Source organism: Furipterus horrens, unplaced genomic scaffold (genome assembly GCF_987537825.1).
Source record: "Furipterus horrens unplaced genomic scaffold, mFurHor1.1.pri manual_scaffold_2, whole genome shotgun sequence".
In the NCBI taxonomy this organism is placed as follows: domain Eukaryota; kingdom Metazoa; phylum Chordata; class Mammalia; order Chiroptera; family Furipteridae; genus Furipterus; species Furipterus horrens.
In genome coordinates, this window is record NW_028327172.1 from 33,327,097 (window position 1) to 33,350,953 (window position 23,857).

Sequence of the window (23,857 nt, forward strand, 5' to 3'; positions counted from 1 at the left end):
GGGCTGTAGTAGAGGCTGAGTCACCTGGGTGATTTGATGTTTCTCCAAAAAACTCTGCAGGAGATGTGATGCACGAGTGGGTTCATTGTCATGATGAAACTGCCAATCACCAGTTGCCCATAGCTGCGGCCTTCTGAATCATCTTGTGGAGGAATGTTCACTCTTAATGCAAAATTTGATGCAGATTCATTGCTCTACTCACTCAGTCATTTTGAATGTGAGAGCCAAACAGTACCCATGCTCACTCAACAGCGTCTACACCCTCACTGACTAGTACAGTGAAGTCATCATTGTTCACACATGTGCATTCCTGTCCACTCTCCTCGGCTGCCAGGTTACATTGATGTCATGCAAACTGTTTTCATTATATTAACGATGGCGGGAATTTTTCTGGACAGACCTCATATGTCATGCCTTTTAGAGGTACAAAAGGAAAACGCCAGTTATATATTTAATGAGTTCCCTGTATTAAGCAGAATATTGGGAACAAGGGGTTTGGGGAGAGGTGGAAACACCTTTCCTAGAATATCCAGAATGTAGGTTCACTATAAATATAGGTCAGTGAATGTTTCAGAGAAAAATGAGCAGAAGCAGAGCTGCTTGTTCAGATAGAAATATAACGTGATAAAGTTGCTCTGGGGGAAAAGCACAATCGAGCTAGATCACAGAAATCACATGGAATGCACTGCTTGTATAAAATTGGACCAAGCCACATGTCTTTCTCTGCTTCTGGGGTAACTCACCAGGCAGGGACACAAAGGGCACTCTGTTAATTCTTTCCAGCTCAGCCCCTTAGCCTTAGAAAGAGCATTAATAAGTCTCTTATTTGTATTCTGCTTCTTCCCAACGAATATTCATGGACACTAGATGCAATGATAAAGTGACAATAGGAATTTGCAATCAGGACTAGGGAAAAGATAAGTAAGAGAAAGAAGACAAACCACAGTGAATGGGGAGAATATAAATATACATGCATTGTTTTTTTAATAAAGATTTTATTTATTTATTTCTAGAGAGAGGGGAAGGGAGGGAGTAAGAGAGGGAGAGAAACATCAATGTGTGGGCCTCTCGCACACCCCCAACTGGGGACCTGGCCTGCAACCCAGGCATGTGCTCTGACTGGGAACCGAACCAGCAACCCTCTGGTTTGCAGGCTGGTTCTCACTCTGCTGAGCCACATCAGCCAGGGCTATACATGTATTATTGCTGAGCTTCACATTTGACTTGGAGCTTCCTGGCAGCAAAAACAAAAAGGGAACAGAGTAGGTTTTCTGGGTTTTATTGTTAGAATAGAAAAACATCTTAGTCTTTAAGATGAAGCTAAGTGCTTCCTAGTTTGTTCCTTTAAGTTTTTTATGTTGGGCCCACCAAAAGTGTGGAGAACAAGGTTCTCTTCAGCTTTCTTCTTTGTCTTATAAAGCCCTCTTCATACAGTGTCTCCTCAGACTGGGCCAGTGTCCTCGTTTTTGGTGGCCAGGTTACAGATAGCCATGTACCTCTCCTTTTGCTTATCACAGATGCACATTTACATCTACTCATGAGATTACTTTGAAAGCTTGTCTTCCCCTCTATATTATAAGTCCCATGGGCTGTATTATCCTCAGTGCTTGGCATGATCCTGGCACACTGTCAACCCACAGTAAATACCTGTTTGAACAAATAAATAAGACAGAAGCAGCCAGGGATTTTATGTGATTCTTGTCACACTCTCACAGTCAATTGAGGTCCTTGGAAGGGTGCAAAGTGGCTGTTGTCCAGAGAGCTTGAACACCATGGTTCTCAAGATATCTCCAAGTTCATTTTACTCCACTGTACGCTTCAGAGATTGTTAATGATGATAACAACTCCAGTGTTTGTGCACCTGCCCTAAGTCCAGTCCTGCAGTCGGCACTTGGTACACGTAGCTGCCAGTCCTTCCAGATGAGGAAACTAAGGCTCAGGGGAGGGAAACGGCTTGCCCAAGGTCATGGAGCTGGTAAGAGTCAGAAGGCAGGTCTGCCTGACTGCAGAGCGCATGCTCTTTCCTTGCTGCCTGTTGTGTCTGAATCAGAGCCACAAGTGTCTGTGTGAGTTATGGGTTTTTATCTCTTGGCAATTAGAGCTGCGCAGCAAGGGTATTTCTGGCAGAGGCCATGGCTGCTTTCTGACAGCTGTTACATTCCAATCTCTGCGGGGTTGAGGGAAGAAAGCCCACACCTGGGGCTGGCAAAGGCAGTCTCAGAACTCATTCCTCCCCCCACTTTTTATTTTGCACAAAGAGAATGTGTTTTATTGCTCTTGTCACACTGTTTTTCTGAAGTGCAGGCTCATGAAAGTTGAATATTATTTTCATAAAAGTCACTAGGGAGAAAAGGGAGAAGAGAGACACAATTCTGTTGTCTCAAGGAATAATCGGATTTGCCCAATGATTTGGGGGAGTGGAGGCGTGAAATGACAGCAAGCCAGGAAGTACATTTGATGATGCACTTGATTCTGAATTTGTCAGGCATGTATTTTTAATCACGTTGTGCCTGTTGTCATTATTTTAATAGGGACCTGATATTTAGAATGGGGCTTATTATTATATTAAACTTTATTCAGGACGACGGGCAAATAGGGTAGTCTCATGGCTCAACGTTGCCCCCTGCTGTGTACTGCATGCAGTGTCAATCCTCAAAACACGAGAAGGCAGGAAAGCACTTTTCAAACCGCAACAAGGCATAATTGACCTGTGTTCTTCCAGAGGGTCGCAAGTCCTCAGGGTGAGCATTATAAGCATCTGTCATCACTGCATGCTCCAGAGGGGCCAGATACTGGTTCCAGTGACTTCTGGTGATAGAAAATGCTGGTCAAAAATACCACTATCCAACTTTGCTCCCTCACAAATGGGCCTTCTCAAAAACATTTGCTGCCTACACAGGGGGAGCTGCATAATTGCTACATTCAGGTTTATGCTGGAGAGAAAGTGTTCCGGAAGCGGGCACTTAAGGGGCTATTTGTAAAGGTGAGAAGGCTTTGGTTCTATCTTTGGTCCTCTAGTCTCAGTATGGATTTTGGCTCCTGTCAGTGATTTAGAAAACCTAATCATTTTTATGTCTCCAAAGTTGTGTGCCCAGACTGCTGGCGATTTCACATGGAAAAGCTTGTCTCTGTATTGTGAAGGACGCCTGAGAATAGCAGTGGCCGCGGACACGCCTGTACCTCCCCACCCCAGAAAGGGACCGACAGATTCAGCTTTGTTGTGGATAGATTTAGGTTGAGTCTTATTCTGATTTCCCTTTGTGGCTTTGACAAGTCTTATCTGGAAGATGAAGTAGCACAGTTATTGACCTGGTGTCCTGTCATTCCTGGTTTGTATGGTAAGAGCCACAAAAGCATCCACATACAGGTAGGACATAAGATTTCACCCAAGTGTTTGGGACAGAAAAAATAGGAAAAATGCATGTTCCAGTTATTACTAACTCGTTCTCTCTTTTTTTAACAAAAGGAGAACAAATTTTAAAAGTGTTTTACACGATTATTTAAGGTATTTCCTCCCTCTAACATCCAATTAATATCCACAATACACAGCCTTTATTGATGACATGGATCTGAAAGTTTAAAATACAGGAAAGCCAAGATAGTGTGCTATTTATCTACTTATCTTATTGTTTTATCCTGGACCACAGTGGATATGAGGCAGCTTATGAGATAGGGATAAAAAAACAAAAAAATAAAGCAATCAGCACCAGTGAGAGTATAAATTATATTAGGAGATTAAGCCTAAGGAGATAAGGAGAATGAGAACAGCCTGGTACTATTTCTGATTTCATTGGACAAGTTGATGTAGCCTTTTTTAAAGCTACTTGGAAGCTGCTCTCGGCTTTGGAAAACTCTGTGTAAATATGGGCTGCTTCATGTTCCTGACGTTTCAGCTAAACTTTAAAAACTGCCTTTTATTTTTTTTCTTCCAACCTCTACCTAACCTCCAGCACACATGCACTTCCTCTGAGCCAAGGAGGTGTCAATACGGAAAGTATTTTATCAAATGAGGTTGCTGTTTCTCTGGAAATGCTGTGTAGCCTGGACGCCAGCCGGGCGTTTGGGGAGCGCGAATGTGGGAGGCTTATTTTGGAAGCTCTTTCACTATCATGGCACTCAGGCCCTGTGAGCAGTTCCAGGAACTCACATCCGGAGAAGCTTCGATGATAGGGTGACTGGAAAAAGGAGTGTTGACGTGGAAGAGTTGGGCAGAAGCCCCCTTCCCACAAGCCGGCAGGATGTCCGATAACCTTCCGTGCGCGGCTGCTATTTCCAGCCTCTCCTCCAGGCCCTCCAGACTCAGTGCTGCCTTGCGGAGAGCTGGCATGTGGCAGGTCATCTTGAAAGAATGCTGCTTACAGGGGCTCCTGGGAAATTGGCTTTGAGGATGGGGCTGGGATGAAGACTTGACTGGATCACAGTGCGTAGGCTGGGCAGCATGCTCAGCCTCAGAACGATTTGTAATCTTGTGCTGAGATGAGGTTTTGTTCTTGCTAGTTCCAACCAACCGGAGGGAGCGCTCCTTCCCAACCTTCCCAAACACACCTACCCTGGGCAGGGGAGTCACGGGATGGTGAGATACCACGGGCTACATCTCCTGCCCTGACCTCCCCCTGAGTGGAGACTGCTACAGCTCACTGCCTTTGGGGCGGCTTCATGTAGACATCTAATAGATACTTCAAATCTAAGGTGTCCAAAACAGAGTTCTTGATTCATTATTATTATTATTTTTTATCCTCACCCAAGGACATTCTTACTGGTTTTAGAGAGGGGGAGGGAGGGAGAGAGAGAGGGACAGAAACATCGAGGTGAGAGAGACATCTATCAATTAATTCCCTTGTGCATACGCCCTGACTGGGGACTGATCCCACAACCCAGGCATGTGCCCTACTGGGAATCAAACCCACAACCTTTCTGTTTATGGGATGATGCTCCAACCAACTGAGCCACACCGGCCAGGGCTTGATTCATTTTAATGCCTACCTTCCCTTTGATTTGTTCTTTCCCCAGGTGTACTCATCTCAGGAAATTTCACAGGCATCTACTCTGTTGCTCAAACCAAAAACTTGGGAGTCGTCTTTGCTTTCTCTCTCTTTCCTTTGCCCCTGTCATAAATCCAATCAGGAAGTCCTGTTGGCTCCACCACCAGGACATTTAGCACAGCATTGTCACTGTTGCCATCTTGCCAGCTACTACCTCTCTTGCCTCTACTTCTGTAGTGGTCTCTTTACCTAGTCTCCCCACTTCTCCCCATTTCTTTTCAAAGGCATTGCACTCAGACCATCAGGGTTTGCATATTGGGTCCTTCACTCACTGTGATGAGCAAGTTACCTAATCTCTCTATGCCTGGGTTTCGGCATCTGTAAAATCGGGATAGTATAGTACTCATATCAAAAGTCCATGAGGATTAAAGGAGATCATACATATAAGGTTCTTAGGATAGTTAAGAGCACACAGTTAAGCACTAAAGAAATATTAGTTTTTATTTCTTGTCCCTGATCCCCAGGCCCTTCTCCATATAGTAGCTACGGAAGTCTTTTTAAGAAGCAAATCAGTTCATGCTCAGTCTTTTCTGTTAAAACCTTCCATGGCCTCCTGTTGCATTTGGAAGAGAATCTAAATTCTTACCAGGTATTACCCGGCCCTACTTCACATTCTCTATCTGACTCCCCAGCTCCATCTTTTCTGTCCTCCCCACTGGTCACCAAGCTGTCGCATCACTGTCCTTCCTTTTCAGGAATGTACTTTGTTTGTTCCTACCTATTCTTGTGCCTAAATGTTCTTTCCCTAACTCTTGGTTTAAACGCCGCATCTAAGGCTGTTTCTGTACATACCCTGAACCCCCATATCACTCTATCATATGACTGTTTTCTTTGGAGTACACATCAGTCTCTGAAGTTATGTGTTAACTTGTTTATTATCTGTATTTCTGTCCTTCTGTCTCTTTTGCTACTACTGTATGTCCTGTGCCTACAATGCTGGACTTGTAGGAGGTCTTTATTCCTTGAATGAACGAGAGCTGTCATTTGTTTAGTACTGACTGTGCCTCAAGCACTTACACAATTCTGTTATTTCATCTTCATAACAATACTGTGCGATAGATGTTTTTAATCTCATTTTAGAGTTGAGAAAATAGTGGCTCAGGGAAGGAAAAAAACAAAACAAAACTTATCCGAGGCCACCCAGCTAATAAGTGGATAAGCCCAGATTTTAACTCAGGCCTGGCTGAGTCCATGGAGTTTTTAATTTATGCCTGGCTTATGAGTGCAAGGTGAGCTAGACAGGTATCAAAAGTACAGCATCCTCATCCATCTTCATCCTTTTATAAGATACCAGTTTTAGAAGATTTCCTATGTGCTAAGTGCTTCCTTGTATTTTCCTTTTTCAGCATTCTTTACACCCTAGTTTTGCTGTAATTCTGTTGAGGTTTCACAAGACGTATCAGTTGGACTCATTCTGCTTCAGTTAGTAATTGATTTGAGCCTATTTGGGTGATGCCTGCTAGAAGGTAAGGGAAGAAAGGTGTGTTAGGCCTCCTGGCCTTTGAGCTTTGAAAATATCAAAGTGGGTTCCAGACCACAAGCAGCCAGATCACCTGGGGTACCTGTTAAAATGCAGGTTCCTGGGCCCATTCTAGACTTCTGCCCTGAGATTCTCTGGGGATGGACTCCTGGAACCTGCTTCTTTAAACAATCACCTGAAGCTTTTCTGATTAAAATGGATGTATGAGGATCACTGGTTACAGACATGTGTTCTAGCTTGGGTGTTTTGTTCTTGCTTAAAAAAAAATCTGTAAAGCTATCTGGGAGTGGGCAAAAGTAACTTTACAGTTGTGAGTACAGGAAACACAGTTTATTCTTGAATTATTATTTATTAATTATTGTATTATTATTATTTACCTAATTTTGCCACCCCTGTATATTTACTTACTAATTATTCATTTTATCAAAACTCTTATTTGGGTGGCTTTTGGTGTTCAACTATGGGGCACATAGGCTTTTTTCCCATTTTAGTGATCCTTAAATTCTAAGACCCAGGCCCAAGTTGGCTTCCTGGGTCAGTGTGTTCGTCTTCCCCACTGAGGTGAAGCAGGGGTGCCTCATTTCTGTCCCTGAGCTGTTGCCGGGCTGTGGAGGGCCAGCCTGCTCTCAAAGGAGCCGGAGGGTTGTACAAGAGTGGGCCTTCTGATCCATTTAACCCTGTTAAAGTTATTTTTAAAAATTAGGTTTGTACTTCCTGCTTCCTTACCAGAAACAACTCTGGAATAATCAAAATTCCTAGCCCTTGATGTCTGTGCTTTCCTCCCCTCTGTTCACTCTCTAAACAAAGGCTCCATGTTTTAATAGACACCATAACAATAAAATTAGCTTTATTAGACTCTAGGTGGATTTAAAATGTAACCCAGTGGCAGCTCTGGCTGGCTTGTAAGTCATGTGTTTTATTTTGAGTGGAGAATTTGGGTAGTTGCAATGCCTGGTACGGGATTAAGTGATGATTGAATTAAAGTGGTCAAGTAATACCGGCACCTCTCATCCTTAGATCCTGCCCTGGTGGTTTTTGCACATTGTGTTTTGAGAACCTGGGCCACCAGCTTGGAGTTTCAATTCCTCCTGCCTTCTGTCCTTGACTTAGGAGTTCCTGAGTTATGTTGCCAGAGAAAGTCAGCAGTTATCTTTCCCACCTCGGCTCCCTCACCTGTTTTGTGAGCACTCTGGGTTCTTGGGAAGCTTGAAATATGAGGCAAATTTCTGTTTATCAGTCTTGTGCCAAAGGACCTACAACTAGCCAGCTTCCCCCACCCCCAAAGTCCCAGGATATACTTCTTTAAATAACACCCTACACAGAACCGACGCTGTTCACTTTTAGTGCTTTCGTATCCATCCCTTAAAAGAAAAGTAGAGCCTTTCTTGGGCTATTTCCCTCAAAGGGAGACTAAGGCACAGATTGTCCACTGGCTGAGCCCAGTCTGATTTATGGCCTATTCTTTTTCTACTGGTCCTTGCCAATGTGCTTGGTGGCACCACCAGGTCTAGGAAAAGCTGGCTGAATAGTTTTTGGTCCTTAGGACCAAAGGTGTATGTATTATATGCTCTCATTTTATTAAGATTACGTATTTGGTAGAGGGTTTCAGAGGTAAGGGACTGATCCATTTGCTGATAGCCATGGCTGCTTCATTTCAGACCCTTTAGTCTAAGCTTCTAAGTGTTATTATAAGCACAGCCCAGGAGGTAAATGTAAAAATAATTTTCTTGCCAGTTTTTCCTGCATGGTATCCTAGCGACAATGTACAGTCTGTCCTTGGGTGTTGGGACACCAACTGGGACCGTATCAGAGCTTGCAGAGGGTAATGATATGAAGGGCATGATTAGAGTAACCCCTTTTAAAAGTCAAGACATAATTACTTTTTATTTTTATTTTTTGGAGAATTTTTAACAGCATTTTATTTTCTGATTACTGAGATAATACATGTTTATTGTTAGGTAGCTTGAAAATCCCAAGGAAGGAAATAAAAACCCAACATTGTTAACAGTTTGGTAAATATCCACCTGGTTGTCATTGGTATTTTCATTGTTGTTGTTTTTTTGTTATTGTTAACTTTCCATACAGTGATTAGGTTCTAAACTTAGAGTGTAAGGGGAAAAAATGCCATTAAGTCAAAATTATCCCAAAGCACCATGGACAGTCATTTTTATGGACTTTAAAGGTTGGAAACCACTGAACTAGATGCCAGGAAAGAACAACTGAAAAATCTATATGAAATGAAAAATCTGGGGTGGGGGAAAACCATTCTACATGTAAAATTACTATCAAATTGTTAATGGTGAGTAGATGGTGGTAAAGAATTGAACTCAGTTCCTGCCTGATTGTAGGGTTTATTTCATTCTGTTTTAATATTAAGCTTCTATAACTTTATTATGGATTAATATATTTGTAAGGCTTACATGTCACAGTGGCAGCACGTTCTGCTCCGGGGGGTAGGCTCTGAGTCACCCAGTAAGAAAAATGACAGTGCAGCTCCACCACAGGTGCTTACCAATGCCTACCCCAACATACACACACATGCACACACAATTGGGATCCTGTTTTGTAACCTTGGCTTTGTTTTATTCAACAGTAAGTAGTCTATATATCATCTTTAAAGTTGCATATATTCCACTGTAACCAATCTCCTGTTGTACAGTTAGGTTATTTTCAATTATTTGCTATTATAAAAATGGTGAAATGAATATACTTGTGGATAAATCTTTGTGTTCATCTATACTTATGTTTGAGAGTAAATTCTTAGATCTGGAATCAATGGTTCAAAGGAGATGAATATTTTTAAGGCTTTTAACTCACATTGCTAAATTGTCCCAGGAACGTTGTATGTTTCCTTCAAAGTGTCTGTTCCCCAGCATCACTGGAAATTATCATCCAAGAGAATCTTCCACGTGCCTTTCCTTTTTCTCTTCTTTTTTGGATGATATGGGGCTTCTGTTCATTGCCTGGCCAATTTATCCTGGAAAGAATAAAAGAAACGAGGCTAGAGATAAGTGCTGGTGGCCAGGGGTTCATGTGGGAGGGACAGTGACCCACTGATAACAGGAAAAGGGTGAACTTCGAGACCTTTTTTTATTCCTGCCTTCAAGTCGTCTTTAGCAGACAATCTAACAACAGAATGTTGCTTCATACTTAAATGGCATATATAGTTTTAAAAGCTTATTCAATATCATAATTTTTTATTTGGAAAATGATTTGATGGCTTGTCATAGATGCTACAGGATAGAAATGACATTTGTGTATTTACCCGAAAGGGAGTATGGGTTTAAAAAAAAAAGAAATGAAGTGGAGAAACACCGTTCTAATCCAATCCCTCCTTTTAGATAAACTGAAACCAGGGAGTGGAAGGGATTTCTGTAGAGCCACACAGCAAATTGATGATGAACTTGGAGCCAGAAGTAAAGTCTCCCCATTCCCTGTTCAGAGCTCTTCTGTTAAGGTGGGATAGCATGGTTCAGGGGAGAACAGATAAAAGATATAAAGGCCTCTTTGGACAGGTGGCCAGGTTCTCTTCTAGGGCTTGTGAGCTGTCCCATGTCCCTCCTGGACAAAGGCCCAGGTGTCTCTGGCATGGCAGTTCACTTCTGCTTGATCATCTCCATCTGTGAATGGAGTGAGCATACACTTTAATAACCAGGGACTTTGAACTTTTCCTCCCCCTGGATAACTTCTCTTCATGCCTCAGCAGCCTTTCCTGACTTCCAAGATAGTTTAGGATCCCTGTGTGCTTTCTTATAGCACCTCTTACCTTTAATACCCTTGTCATAATTATAATTACCTTGCTTTTTAGTTAATGTCTCTCTTTCCCTGACTGAAAGCTCTATGAGTGTAGGAACATTGTTTATCCTCTGTCTCTCCTGGCGCATATGGAGCCTTAATTAATGCTTTAATGTTTGACTATTTGGATGGATGCTAATGAGTGAATTAGAAGTGTGTGTGGGTTGCTGGGTGGTGCTATTTCTGATTGCCTACAGAACCAGGAGAATTGTCCCTATTGCCAAGGGCATTGAAAGAAGAGAGAAGGAAAGGAGTACACAGCTGAGGCTGCTGATGCAGACAAGCCAGAGATGCCCCATAGTGGTCTCCTGGGTGTCGAGGTTCACAACCACATCCAGCTAAGCATTCATTGCGGGCAGAATGAACCCCTGCAATTTAGTAGGGGTGCTTGGAGAAGAGCCTCGTTGAGTCATTCTGGGGAAGAGAATTCAAGGTCAGGACTCTCCATGGCAGGGAGAGGACAGCAACCCAGGTCACCTGCAGCCTGGTCTTCACAGTCCATGGGCGCTTGCGGCAACGGCTGTAAGATCTGCTGGTGGCTGGCTGGACGCCAGAGCAGCGCCACTGGTTGGCAGCAGGTCCTGTCCCCTCCGCCGGTTTCCCGCCCCCTCCCCCTCCCCCTTCTGCCTGCCCACTTCAGCTTGCTGCATCCTCTGCAAGAGGAGGAATGTGCCGCTCTCGGACGCGCTGTCCGCGCTGTCCAGGCGGAGCCGCGGTACCTGAGGCGCGCTCTGGACCGCTGGGGGCCGCCGCCTGGCGCTGCGCCACGTGCTTTGATTCGCGCTGATGTCAAGTGGGTGTGGGTTCTTCGGGAAGGCCCAGGCGGGGACGAGGAGGGCGCGCGATGTGCCGCGGGCGCACTGAGGCCCAAGAGCGCTCCGTGGCCCAGCGCTACTGACCGGTGGCTGGACCGGGTTCGCCGGGAGGGCGCATGGAGTCGCGGCGCTGCCGGCCCGGAGACTCGTGCCCCACCGCCCTTGGGGGCTGGCTGGGGCCGCCGCGGGGGAACTGCAGGTGTGTCCGCGCGCCGTAACTTTCGGGTGCCTGTGGGTTGTTGAATTGGCAGGGTGCAGGGTGCACGGGCTGCATTTGGGGGTGCTTTTGTGCCTGGGCGCTGGCGTGTTGGGAGCCGGTTTTTCCCCGGCCGGCCGTTGGCGTGGAAGCCGCAGCGCGCCACTGGAGTTTCTGCGAGAGAATTCACTAAGCCGGCGCTCGGCTTTGGTTACTCCTCGGGAAGGGCGCCGAGGGAGCTGCCTTGTTGTTCTGAGAACTGGATCTCTAAGTACAGTCTGCGTTCATGGTAACAGGATTATCTCTCGGTAGACAGCGCGGCTTCCCGAAATCCGCTTGGTTGGAGGCATCGGTCGGTCAGGGCTGGGGGGGGGGGTGGTAAGCAGAGGCGATTTAGCCACCAGTTCCACCCCGAGTGCCAGGGCGCCTGCCCCTCCTCCTTCCCTCCCTTCCTGCCGGAGCCGGCTATGGGGGAGGTAAGGGGTCAGCTTCCCGCCGGTGACAGGTCTGGTTTCAGGCACACCTTCCCGGAGGAATGCGGAGGCTTTGTTCCAGGCGCCGGTCCCAGCCCCGAGCCCAGAAGCCCGCGGGCGTGGGGCCGGGCTCCCGTGCCATTACTCATCTTTTATGGCCACTCCAGCGAGCTCTCCGGTAGACAAGTTAATTATTAATGTCTCTAGGCTGAAGAGAGGGAATCTGGAAATGAGATTGGTGGGTTGCAGGTCCCCCCCCCCCCTTTGTCGTTTACAGTCAAGGTTTAAGCCCAAGGTATCGAACCCTTTCTGAGAATGGTGTTGACAGGCACTCTGTCAAGGAAGGGGTCCCCTTTCTCCATCTGTGGCACAGCCCTCTCTACCCTGACAGGGCAGAAGGAGGGTGGGCCTCTTGATTTTTATCTCCTTTTTAACCAGCTTCTACCTTTCCTCCTTTGGTCTTTGAAACCAACCCTCATCCCATCCCCTGCCTCCAGGCAGCTTCTTGATCAAGTTTCCAGGCAGGGGTGAGGGGGGGGTGCGAGGCCTTGGTCCTCAGCCAGTAGTTTCGAAACATTATGAAAAGTGCTATCTTGTCCCAGCCCCAGTACCTGAAAACCTGTGCACCTGCTCAACAAGTGGCCTCCCATGTATTTTCAAGGCATTGGTCTGTAAGACTGTGGACAAAGAGGCAAAAGTAGCTGCCAGGTGGTCACCTGACCTGTCTCTCCCAGTGCGGGGCCCTCAGAGCAGAGAGGAAGCAGGAGGTCAAGGCGAAGTGGAGCTCCTGCTCAGATGGTTGCAGTTTATCTACCCACCCTGGCTGGAGAAGGTGGATTCTAAGACTGGTAGCATCACAAGGTGCCCTCTGTGTGCTGGCGTATTTCCGGGAGGACCACTGTCGAATGGAAATGGAAGGGCCTAAGCTTAAACGGAGGGCTGTAGATGGGGCTTCGCTTGAGGGAGGTGGGTTGGATGGAGGCTGGGTGCAGGCAGGCCTGAGATTTTGCCCCATCTGGGGGCCAGAGGAGAGTTGCCAAACTCAGTCCTCCGTGGCAGCATTGTACCCTAGAGACCTAGGAAACTTTTTTTCTAGGTCAGCTTAGGATAGAGTACTCAGCCTTGTAAACTGAAGGTTTGATGGGTCTGTAGAGTAAGTGTGATGAGAAGATGAGCGGGTCTTGGAAGTTAACACTCTTGGGAGAAAGCTTGGAAAGGGGGAGGGACTAATGGGGTGAGAAGTGTGTACAGAGGAGGGGTGGGCTTTTGGGGACCAAGGAGTGTAGGGAGGGGGATTTAAACTCTGCTGTGGGCTGTGCATTGTATCAGAGGTTCTCTGAGACAGGCCGCTGTAGTTCCCCATGTTTGTCTCCTTCCTCAGTGACTTGGCTTGCTGGGTTTACCTTGCTCCCTGGCTCTGGTCTTCAGGGCTGGACTCTTCTGATGGCCCCTAGGGACACATAGTTCCCACCTTTCTCCACTCAGCTGTCAGGGAGGAAGTGAGCGAAGGAGAGCATGGCTTCAGAGAGGCTGGTTTATTGGAGAGTCCACACCACCTATTCTTCCACCTGGGTTTGTGGTATGTGCTCTCAGTGGAACCCCTCCCCCAACACATTCTGTTGGGGATCTGCTGGCAGCTCTTGGTGATCTGAGTTGAGGGTTTGGAGATGGCCCTGATTAGGAACAAGTTTTTTCTGTTATGGGAAATCTGCCCAAGGCTGCAATCTAATGTCTGCTTACCTTGCAACCTGCTGATCAGGACAGTCTTCATTGATAATGGCCTGACCACTGCCTGGGGACCTGCTCAAGGTGATTCTTTAAAGAGTAGGTGGGTAGTAGGGTCCCTGGTGGGTGTTGTGGGGAAAGTGAAACAGTTATCAGAAAGGCTATGGGATTGTGGGCTAAGGGGGGGGATCAGGGTCAGCATGGGCTCTGGGTCAGAGGACTGAGCAGGGCCGGTTTGGAAATTCTCTCCTGTGTCCTGTTCTGAATGCAGGCTGTGGTGTGTCCTGTGTCAGTGGAGGCCTCTGCCCTGGGGCCTGGCTGCCTCTGCTACCTGGGAAAGGGGGAGCCTGTTTCTTACAGCAGCCCTGGGGCTTGTCTTCTCCCTTTCCTCTTGGAGGAGGCACTGTTGTTACTGTGTCCCTCAGCAGAGCTGTGGCGGGGAGCCTGTTCCTCAGATGGGCAGCAGGACAGGGCAAAGTGCCCAGGCTAAGAGATAGGTGCCCTGAAGGTTTGTTCTGAATCACACCAGATCAAGAGAAACAGAATAAAGACCCTGGCGGCCTTGGCAGTTTTGTTTTGCAAAAGCACAAAATTCCTCCCTGGGGTTTATACTGTCGTCTCTAGTGAAGAGAAAAGAGGCCGGGATTCCAGGCTTTATGTCCTGTGGGTGAGGGGAATGAAAATGAGAGGTTGAGGCCAATGACATGTGGCACGTTCTCTGCAGATTTGGGTTCAAACTCGGTCTCTGCTGTTTACTAGCTTTGTGCCTCTGGGCCTCTCTGAGTCTATTTCCCTGACTGTTAAATGAAGATAAGGACGCCCTTCTTCACTCTTCCCTTCTATGGTTGAGAATTATATGAGATGTTTGTAAAGGATTTAACACAGTGCTTGTATGTTTTCATTGATTTTTTTTTTTTTTTTTTTTTTTTTTTAGAGAAAATGGGGTTGGGGTGGAGGAGGGAGGGAGAGAGAAACACTGATGTGAGAGAAAAATGTTGCTCAGTTGCCTCCTGTAAGTGCCCCGTCTGGGGATCGGACCCACAACCTTTTTTGTTTTATGGGATGATGCTTCGATCTACTGACCCACCCAGCCAGGGCTAGCTGTTATTTTTATTCCTTAAAGGTAATTATCAGATCCTTGGAGCAGCAGCTGTGAGTTGCTTTATTATGTAAAAAAATAAGAATTTCAGAAATGCCATTTTGTGCCACCCCAGAGGTCATCCCAGTCTCCTAGGGTCAGCTGTGAGAACTGTCCTGGAAGAATTTCTTCAAACCTATTTTCCAGCTGCAGGTATTCAGAGATGCCTTGGAGACCCGGGAATCCCTGACTGCAGGCACACAGCACGGTTGGACTGGAAACGTTGCCTGGTCCAACTCCTGCTAAAGCAGCTGTCTCTGGTCCAGCCAGGATTAAGGGATGTTAGTCCTAAGAGCAACCACATACCTAGCGCTTTTTAGCTGCATGACTCTGGACAAGTCCTTTTATCTCTTTTTAAGCCAGTGTCTTGCGAGAATAATGAAACCTCCTTACACAGTTTTTAAGATCAAATGGGATACTATATGCAAAATTGTAAAGCAGCATGCAAGTAAGTATGGCTAGCTTACTGTGTGCCAGACACTGTTCTGAGTACTTTTGTGTATTAGCTCATTTAATTCTCCCAACAATGTCTGATGCAGTTAGTTCTTGCCCACGTTTTATCGATGAGGAGGTTGAGCTGTTAGGAATTGTAATTCTTATTGTTGGGTAGCTGACCACCTGTGGAAATCATAACTGCTGGCCAGAGTAGGGATAAAGCAAAGTTTCTGCAAATATGTTTACACACTGCCTTTCTTCCATTGACCTAACTTCGCAGGCTAGTTCTGGGTATAAGTTTGTAAAATGAGTAAAAGAGGTTGTTCTCTCTGCCCCTTCATGTGGGGCTTAGAGACACAGCACCTTCTTGGCTGGGATGTTTTAAGTGTCGTTTGTGGGCTGGCACCCCTCATATGCTCTCTCACCGAATGGTGCTTTTTAAGAACGAGATGGCTAGTTTGACTTCAGACAGAGGAAGTGTCAGGTTTAGAGCTGATCATGAGAATTGGTGTTTTCAAAGGCCCATCTTTCTTTCTGATGGTTCTGTTAGCTGTTTTGCCTCCTTCCCTCTGCCCTGAACGATCTGCCAGTGACTCAAGTCTGAAGTTTTAAATGTATTAGCAATAAAAAAGAAAAGGGAGAAAGAAACAAACACCCTGCGAATGAATGTAAGGGCTCACAGCTGGTGAGGTTTTAAACATGAGTGGGGGTCATTAATGGAGAGTTATGATCAGAGGCGGATTAAGGTTGGTTGAGGCCCCGGGCACAGAAGAAAATAATAGGGCCCCTTAAAAAAAAACGAGGGAGGCAGGGAAAATAAAAATACATGTTAACCATATTTTATGCAGTGTAGTAATGAAACCAAACTTGGTGTCATTAGAAAAAAAGTGTAAAGTTGGGGTTTTGCAGGGCCCTTCAGAAGTGGGGGCCCAGGGCACGCACCCGGTGCACCCGCTGTTCAATCCACCTCTGGTTAATACGATCTTAGCCTCAAATTCGTTCCCATTACTTTTGTAGCATGTTTATAGGTTGAGAAGAAGGCTGCAGCTTTGTGGGTTATTCTTCCTTCTTATGACAATAACATTCATGAAGGTGTGAAACAAACAAAGGACTAAAGGCCGGGTTTGGAATAAAAAGTGAAAAGGACCCGGTGGGGGTCCAGGCATGCTCAGGAGCTCCAGAGCTCTCATTAGCAGAGAGAGAGGGTTTTCACAGCCCAGTTCCAGCCACCTTGGCTCCCACAGCTGCCTGCTGGTGTCATCAGAGGGAGTATTGTTCCTGTCATTGCCCTGGAAAGTGGAGTGACTTGCTGAGGGCCAGGTAGCAAGATACTAGTGGTGGAGACTGAACCCCGGGTCTCTGACTTTCTGACTCAGAGGCAAGCAGTCTCACATATGGTTGTAATAATTTCAATCATTTTTCCTATTATGAACACATTGTGGAAAATTTAGAATATTAGGGAGGAAGATAGAAGGGGCAGTCATGGCCCAAGCACCACAGACAACCACTGTTTATATTTTGGTGGATTTCTGAGTCCTGTTTTCAGGAGGAGGGAACATTGATTTTTGTCGGGGAAGATTTGTTTGTTCTTTGTACATCTCTGGGCACATCCTGTTTTCTGTCCTGGAGCAGGCACTCTCTGTAAGCTTTGATTCCCTACAAATTCAGGTCAAGCTCTTTATTTTAGGTGAAACGCTGTGCTAGGCACAGTGAGGAAGAGAAAGATCAGCCAGGCATTCCTGCCTTCAGAGAGTTTACCATTAAGTGTGAGAGGCAGACGCGTGCTCACCCACTTAGTCCGTGCATAATAGTAACAGCAAACAGCTCTGAGTCCAGCTCTGTCCCAGGTGCTTCAGACAAGCTGCTCACACCTCATCCCCAGACAACCTTGTGAGGGTGTTACCCATTTTACAGCTGTAGAAACTAGGAAGTTAAATGGCTTCCTCAGGTGATAAAGTTAACAGCCACCCAAGCTGAGATGGAAATCCAGGTTGTTCCCAATCAAAACCAAGTGCTATCTCTCATGAAAAACTGATGATAGAATTAATCCCCAAAAAGTGAAGCACAAAGCCAGTCTTCCAAGATGAGGAAAGATACATAGCATCCACCTCTTTGCCCTTCTCTTTCCTCTGCTACTTGGTTTTAAGAGGAATGATTCTAATTATTATGAGCGTTATTCCTTACCTTTACCCCCTGGCTGGTTTGGCTCAGTGGATTGAGCGTCGGCCTGCGAGCTAAGTGTCGCTGGTTCGATCTTCCAGTCAGAGTACATCAGAGAAGGAAAACTCTGATTCCAAAAAACCTCTGCTGCCTTGCGGCATACCTCTTCAGGGGAAAGGCTAAGGGAGTAAACCCCGACAGAAAATCCGGAGCCGGAGTCCCTAAGGCGGTTTGACGTTGTAGTCAACACCGGCAACTCCTGCGGCGCACCTGAAGCCAAGCTGTATTGACTCCGTCTTTCCCTTGGACCCTTCAGCTGCGAAGAGAGGGGGGGTCTGCTGCATGGGCAACAGCAGACCCTCCATATCACCCTGCCCAGACTCTGTAGCTTCAGCTTCACTGGAGAGGACACTCCAGCGTCATCGCAAGATGTCGATTCAACACGGGAGGAGACAGATACCGTGTCACTCCCGAGTCGGACTGCACAACCATTCTCAGCGGTGCAGATAGACTCTTAAGAAGCTACACCATCGTCTCTCGAGACGGACGGCTGCCGCCGACGACGATTCCTTACCTTTATATAAATTTCCTTGCTTGTTTTTTTTCTTGCTTATTTGGACCGCTTGGTAATCTCACGCTTTTGGAACTGGGAGGAAATGGAAAGTTCACCTAACCCATCCTCTTTATTTTCTTATTTGGGGGAAACTTTCTCAAAAAGGAAATGACCTAGGCCTCCATAATTTAAGTGGAGCTGGGACCAAAACTTGGGTTTGGTTTGTTTATTTTTTCACCAGAGTTTTCCAAAGTGTGAAAGGACATAAGCTAGTGCAAGGCTGAATGTTTCGTATTTGAATAGTTTCAAACAGTGTATAATTTTTTTTCATGTGTGTTTGGAGAGAAATACAGCTAGAACTTCACACTCATCATTTGGCAGCAGTTATTGTGTAGGGTGTGGCTAAAATCTGTATGGTCTATTTAAAGGAAAAAGTCGAAGTACAGGTTGGATGGGGACATGGCGGAAACCATGAAGGCAGTGTGAGGGTAGCATGTGGACAGCAGGCGGGTGGCATGCGGGTAGCGGACAGGCGGCATGTGGGTGGCATGCAGGCAGCGGGCGGGTGGCATGTGGGTGGCATGCGGGCAGCAGGCGGGTGGCATGCAGGCGGTGTGCTGAAACTGTGTGGGTAACATTAGGGAAACAGTGCATACATACCAATTTGCACTCTCTGAGAAGGTTTGTCTATTGGTGCTGCAGCTTTATTCTTTCAGGGGCAGGAAGTAGGGGGCAGTGCCCCTAGTGGAAACATACTACCTGCTACCTGTGGGTTGGTATTAATGGGCTCATTGTGTATATATTGAGAAAGCTCAGAGGGGTTGTTTAACAAGCCTGTGGTCACACAGGATAGATTGAAGAGGAACAGTTCAGATCCCAGCTTGGGCTCTATCCATTGCTCCTCCTAGCCACCTGCCGCATTTTACAAGGTGGGTGAGCCCTGGAGCCAATCTGTCCTTGTCCTTCCTCCTGGGTTATGATGCCTTCTTGTTCAGGTACCAGGCTCAAGTAGAAATGAATATGGGTGGGTTGCTAGGTTTCTGCTAATAGCCTAATTTAAAGCTTCATTTTGATAGAATTTCAAAGAATGTGCTGTATTTATAATATGTGCTTTTTATCAAATCTGAGTCATGCTGGTAAGGGATAGAACCCTTATCTTGCTGCCTTTTGGCTTCTATTCACATTGTGATGGTGCCATGTGGATTGTGAGCTCCAGGAAGACGTGGACTGCCTGTCAGTTCTTCTAAAGGGCAATTACTGGGCAATTTTTGAGATTGATTCATCTCTCCGTACTTTGAATGTTCAGAGAATCAAATGGTGGGTGTTTCTATCTAGAGTGGGGGTATGAAGGTGTATATGTAGGGGTGGACTGTTCCAAGTTAGCTTAAGAAACCCAGTTGCAGGTTATGGAGAGAGTGTTCCCTTTGGGAGATTCTGGCTTGAACAGGTAGCTTAGGCTTTGGGTCCCTCCTAAACCAGCTGGTGAGGTTCTACTTCTCAGTGGTTTAGGACCACCTGGATCATGGTCTCTTTCACCAGGCAGACAGTCACTGCTTTTCTGCTACACACAAGGTGCTGTGGGGTAGATTGAATGATGGTCCCTTCCCCAAAAGATGTCTGTGGTCTAATACCCAGAATCTGTGAATATGTTACTTTGTGTGGTAAAATGGACTTCGCAGGTGTGATTAAGTAAAGGCTCTTGGGATGGGGAGATGATCCTGGATTATCGGGTGAGCTCAATATAATCAGAGTAAAGAGAAAGATACATGACAATAGTAGCAGAGGTTGGAGTGATGTGGGGCCATGAGCCAAGCAATGCAGGTAGCCTCCAGAAGCTGAAAAGGGCAAGGAATGGATTTTATGCTGGAGCCTCCAGAAGGAATGTGGCCCTGCTGATGCTTTTGATTTTAGGCCAGCAAAATGGAATTTGAACTTCTGACCTCCAGAACTGTAAGATGACAAATCTGTGTTGTTTAAAGCCACTACATTTGTGGTCGTCGGCAGCCGTCCGTCTCGAGAGACGATGGTGTAGCTTCTTAAGAGTCTATCTGCACCGCCGAGAATGACTGTGCAGTCCGACTCGGGAGTGACATGGTATCTGTCTCCTCCCGTGTTGAATCGACATCTTGTGATGACGCTGAAGCTACAGAGCCTGGGCAGGGTAATATGGAGGGTCCGCTGTTGCCCATGCAGCAGACCCCCCCTCTCTTCCCAGCTGAAGGGTCCAAGGGAAAGACGGAGTCGATACAGCTTGGGTTCAGGTGCGCCGCAGGAGTTGCCGGTGTTGACTACAACGTCAAACCGCCTTAGGGACTCCGGCTCCGGATTTTCTGTCGGGGTTTACTCCCTTAGCCTTTCCCCTGAAGAGGTATGCCGCAAGGCAGCGGAGGTTTTTTGGAGTCAGAGTTTTCCTTCTCTGATGTACCCTGACTGGAAGATCGAACCAGCGACACTTAGCTCGCAGGCCGACGCTCAATCCACTGAGCTAAACCAGCCAGGGCAATACATTTGTGGTAATTTGTTACAATAACAGTAGGAAGCCAATACATGTGAGTCCTAGAGATCAAACAGCAAATATAGCACAGTCCCTGCCTTCGGTGGCTCTCAGGCAGGTCAAGGAGAGAGAAAAGTACAGAGCCAGTTTTGATGATAGTGGTGAGCCCCCTGATAGGGCTGGAAGTCCAGGAATCTGTGGGGTCTAATCCAGTCTGGGACATAAGGGAAGACTTCCTAGATGAGCTGACCTCAGGGGTGCCACTGAAGGAGAGGAGTTAAGGTACGATGTGGGGCGGAGAAGAGCCTTTATGGTAGAGAGAAGAGCATGTTCAAAGTCAGGTCAGTAAAAGCTGAAGACTAGGTGGTGGCTACTGACCTGGGCTTGCAAGGCAGAAAACTGGTTCCATCTACACTGGTGCAGGCCCTTCATGGCCCTGTTTTCAGGCTAAAACCTCTGGGCCTCGCATAGTAGGGAAATAAGATGGAAGTCTTGCTGCTGTGGCTTCAGGATTGTGTGATAATAGAGCGAACAACATCCAGGTGCCTGCTAGCTCCTTTACACGTATTGTCCCATTTAATCCTCACAACTGTGCCAGGTGAGGACTTATTTTCTTCATGTTGTGATTGAGGAAAATGAGACTTAGATTAAGTAATGGGCCCAAAGCCACACAGCTGGTAAGTCATGGGGATGAGATTTGAGACTGGACCCTCAGACATCAAAACCCAAGTTCTGGGTCTTCCCCGGTCTTCTCTGTGGTAGAACAGCCGCTGGGCCAGTGTTAGTGCTAGCTCTGCTACTTATTAGACTTTGGACAGGCCAACCCCCTCTCCAGCCTTAGTTTTCCTTCTGTAAAAGGGGCCGAAGGCCTGTTGCTGTAGAGATGTGAGCATAAAGGAGGTCCCAAAGCTGGTTTTGCTGGGAACCATAGGACCCCTTCCTCTCAGAGTTTCAAGCACCTCCAGAGAAGGCTTTGTTAGGGAGTGCCATCTCCCCATTCTAGGTCATCCTTAAAGGTCAGGAAGCAGGGGAGGGGGACTGAGCCTCACGGAACTTGTGTATTTGCATCCATACCTTAGTGGCAAAGATAGCAGGTGGGCAAGAAGCAGTGAGTGGCCTGTCTTAGGGTACTGAGAGTAGGGGTGTAAGTCTGGAAGGAAGAAGCATGGTCTGCATCATGTTTCCTGCAAAGGCGCTAATGCTGGAGGTGACTGAGGAGGAAAGTTTTCCCAACTTGGAGTCAGGGGAACAGCATTTAGTCCCAGCCTTGCCACTTACTGTCTGTGATGTGAGCCAAGTTGGTGTGAGCTCTGGAGCCTCCGTCTCTTCATGTGTAAAATCAGGCTAATGATTCTTACTTTGCAAAGTGTGTGAAAGCCTCTTGCTCAGCTCCTGGCATATAGTGGGCATTCAGTAAATAGTGACCATCTCTAAATCGGGTAGTTCAAGACTTCTCAGGGCTAATCCAGTAAACCCCAGTTCTTTGCAGGAGTCCACCTTTCCCACTTGCCTTTCAGACTCATTGCGTAATTGGCTAGGAAGGGATGGTCGGGCCACAGAACGAGAGCCCCATGAATCTTTGTTGGGAAAGACCCTGTGCTTCCCAGCACGAAATAGTGTTGAGTGGTTTTCAGGTGGCTGCAGTGGGTGCGCTGAGCCATTTTGGAAGCAAGACTATGTTTGTCTTGCCAAGTACAAGATTGAGTGTCACCGTTGTGCTTTCTGGGAATAATGGCTGTGCAGATAAAGTAGATTTATGGCGCTGAGGTACGTCAGAGAACAGACTGCTCTTTTTATTTTAATGTCTACATTTTCTGATTATTAAGGTAATGTACTTATTTTAGAATATTTGGAAATTTTTTAAAAAAAACATTTACTTCCACACCCAGAGATGACCACTGCTAATGTTTTGGTATATTTCTCTTCATTCCTTTAAAAAAACTTTTTTGGCTAAATATTTATTTCTTTATTTTTTAGTGACATGGGAAGGGAGGGAGAAAGACAGAGAGAAACATCATTTGGTTGTGTGCCCCAACCGGGGACCAAACCCACAACCCAGGCATGTGTTCTGACTGGGGATCAACCGGTGACCTTTTGCTTTGTGGTACAATGCCCAACCAACAGAGCTGCACCGGTCAAGGCTCTTCTTTCTTTTTATAAATGCGCATATACTTTTTTCAGAACACACAGTTTGATATGCTATATTCACTTAACATGATGCCATTACATATTCCTTAAAAGCATAATTATTTGCAACATGTAATGAACTTTCGTTAATCATTCCCCATTCATTAGTTGAGGGTTTAGGTGGCTTCCACTAAAATACATACATACAAAATTTCCCCTAAAATACACACAAATATTTGACTTTTTCAAAAACAATTTTCTTAGATTTCTAGAACTGGAATTCCTTGGTCAAGGAATAAATACATTTAAAAATGCATATTAGTGGGATTATCAGACTATTCTATTTACCTTATATTAAAAATCAAAAAAGTCGTGACACAATTAGGGGTCTGTGGGCCACCTGGGTGAGGTCCCTGCTTCTGACCATTGTGCACAGAGGCTGCTCACTCGCATCCTGGCGGACAGTACAATTGGCCTCTTGTGGCTCTTCAGTGAAATTTAAGTAATGGGTCAGCCTTTCCAGTGCTTCCCTCTCTGTCAGGAAGTTCGTCTTTGAATCTAACCTAAATCTCATCTTCTGCATTTTAAATCCTCACCGGCTGCTGGCTCCCCTCAGTGGAGTGGAGCCGAGCAGAGCCGAGCCGCACAGTCTGCCGACGGCCCACTCACCTCTGCCCACTGCCTGACCACCGCGGCTCTGGCCACCAGCCTTATGTTACCCTGGAGGAAACTTGAGGGTCTCTGGCTACTGCTTTCGCGACTGGGAGGGCGGTCCCTGCATCGAGTTGCTGCCGATAACGCCAGGTAGGGTTTCTGAACCCCAGAGCGCCCTCGCCATGGAAGCCGGCGTCCTGGCCTCTCCCGTGCCCTCTGCAGAACTCATGGGGGCAGTTCGCATTGAGAACGGTGCTCTCCTGTTGACACTGCGGGTCTATCAGATTCATCCTCTGGAAAAAAAGGGAAGTGGCTGGAGCAGGGATTAATTGTGTTTCAGTTCCAAGCGCAAAGGCCCAGTGATAATGTGCGGTGAAGGAAGCAGACAGTGGGGAGGGGTGTTGGAGTGGGTCTGGTGATGGGAAAACGGCTGTCAGTGTGGGAGGGGAAGGTCCTACCTTGGGATCGAGCAACAGCTGTGCCCTCTGTCCAGACAGCCGTGGCCACCTTTCTTAGCCAGCGTCCTTTGTTGGAAGCTGACAGCTTTATTATAGGGCAGCAGGATATTAATTTGGAAGGGAAGTGAATATAGTTACAACTTCATGGGCAGCAAGAGGCCCCTTGTGTCCCCTCACTTAGGCATTTTAGAACTGACTGGCAGTAGGCCAGCCAGGTGGAGAGAGTCGCACAGGAAACAGACTGGGAATTGAGTCCAGCACCTGTGGGAGTATCTCAACGTGGCTGGAGCCCAAAGCGTGGCTGTGGCCCAG

General features: G+C 46.6%; 1 protein-coding gene across 9 annotated transcripts in view; it reads left to right on the forward strand.

Annotated features, from left to right (window-relative positions):
• PLEKHA7 (pleckstrin homology domain containing A7) overlaps window positions 1-23,857 on the forward strand; it is a 202,252-nt gene that overhangs the window by 66,055 nt on the left and 112,340 nt on the right. The window contains exon 1 of one of the 9 annotated variants that reach the window (XM_090263613.1): window positions 11,003-11,331. The exons of the other annotated variants lie outside the window; for them this stretch is intronic. Coding sequence (XP_090119739.1) covers window positions 11,249-11,331 — 83 coding nt within the window. The 5' untranslated portion in view covers window positions 11,003-11,248. Of the gene's footprint in view, window positions 1-11,002; window positions 11,332-23,857 lie in introns of those variants that run through there. 9 annotated transcript variants of the gene reach the window in all.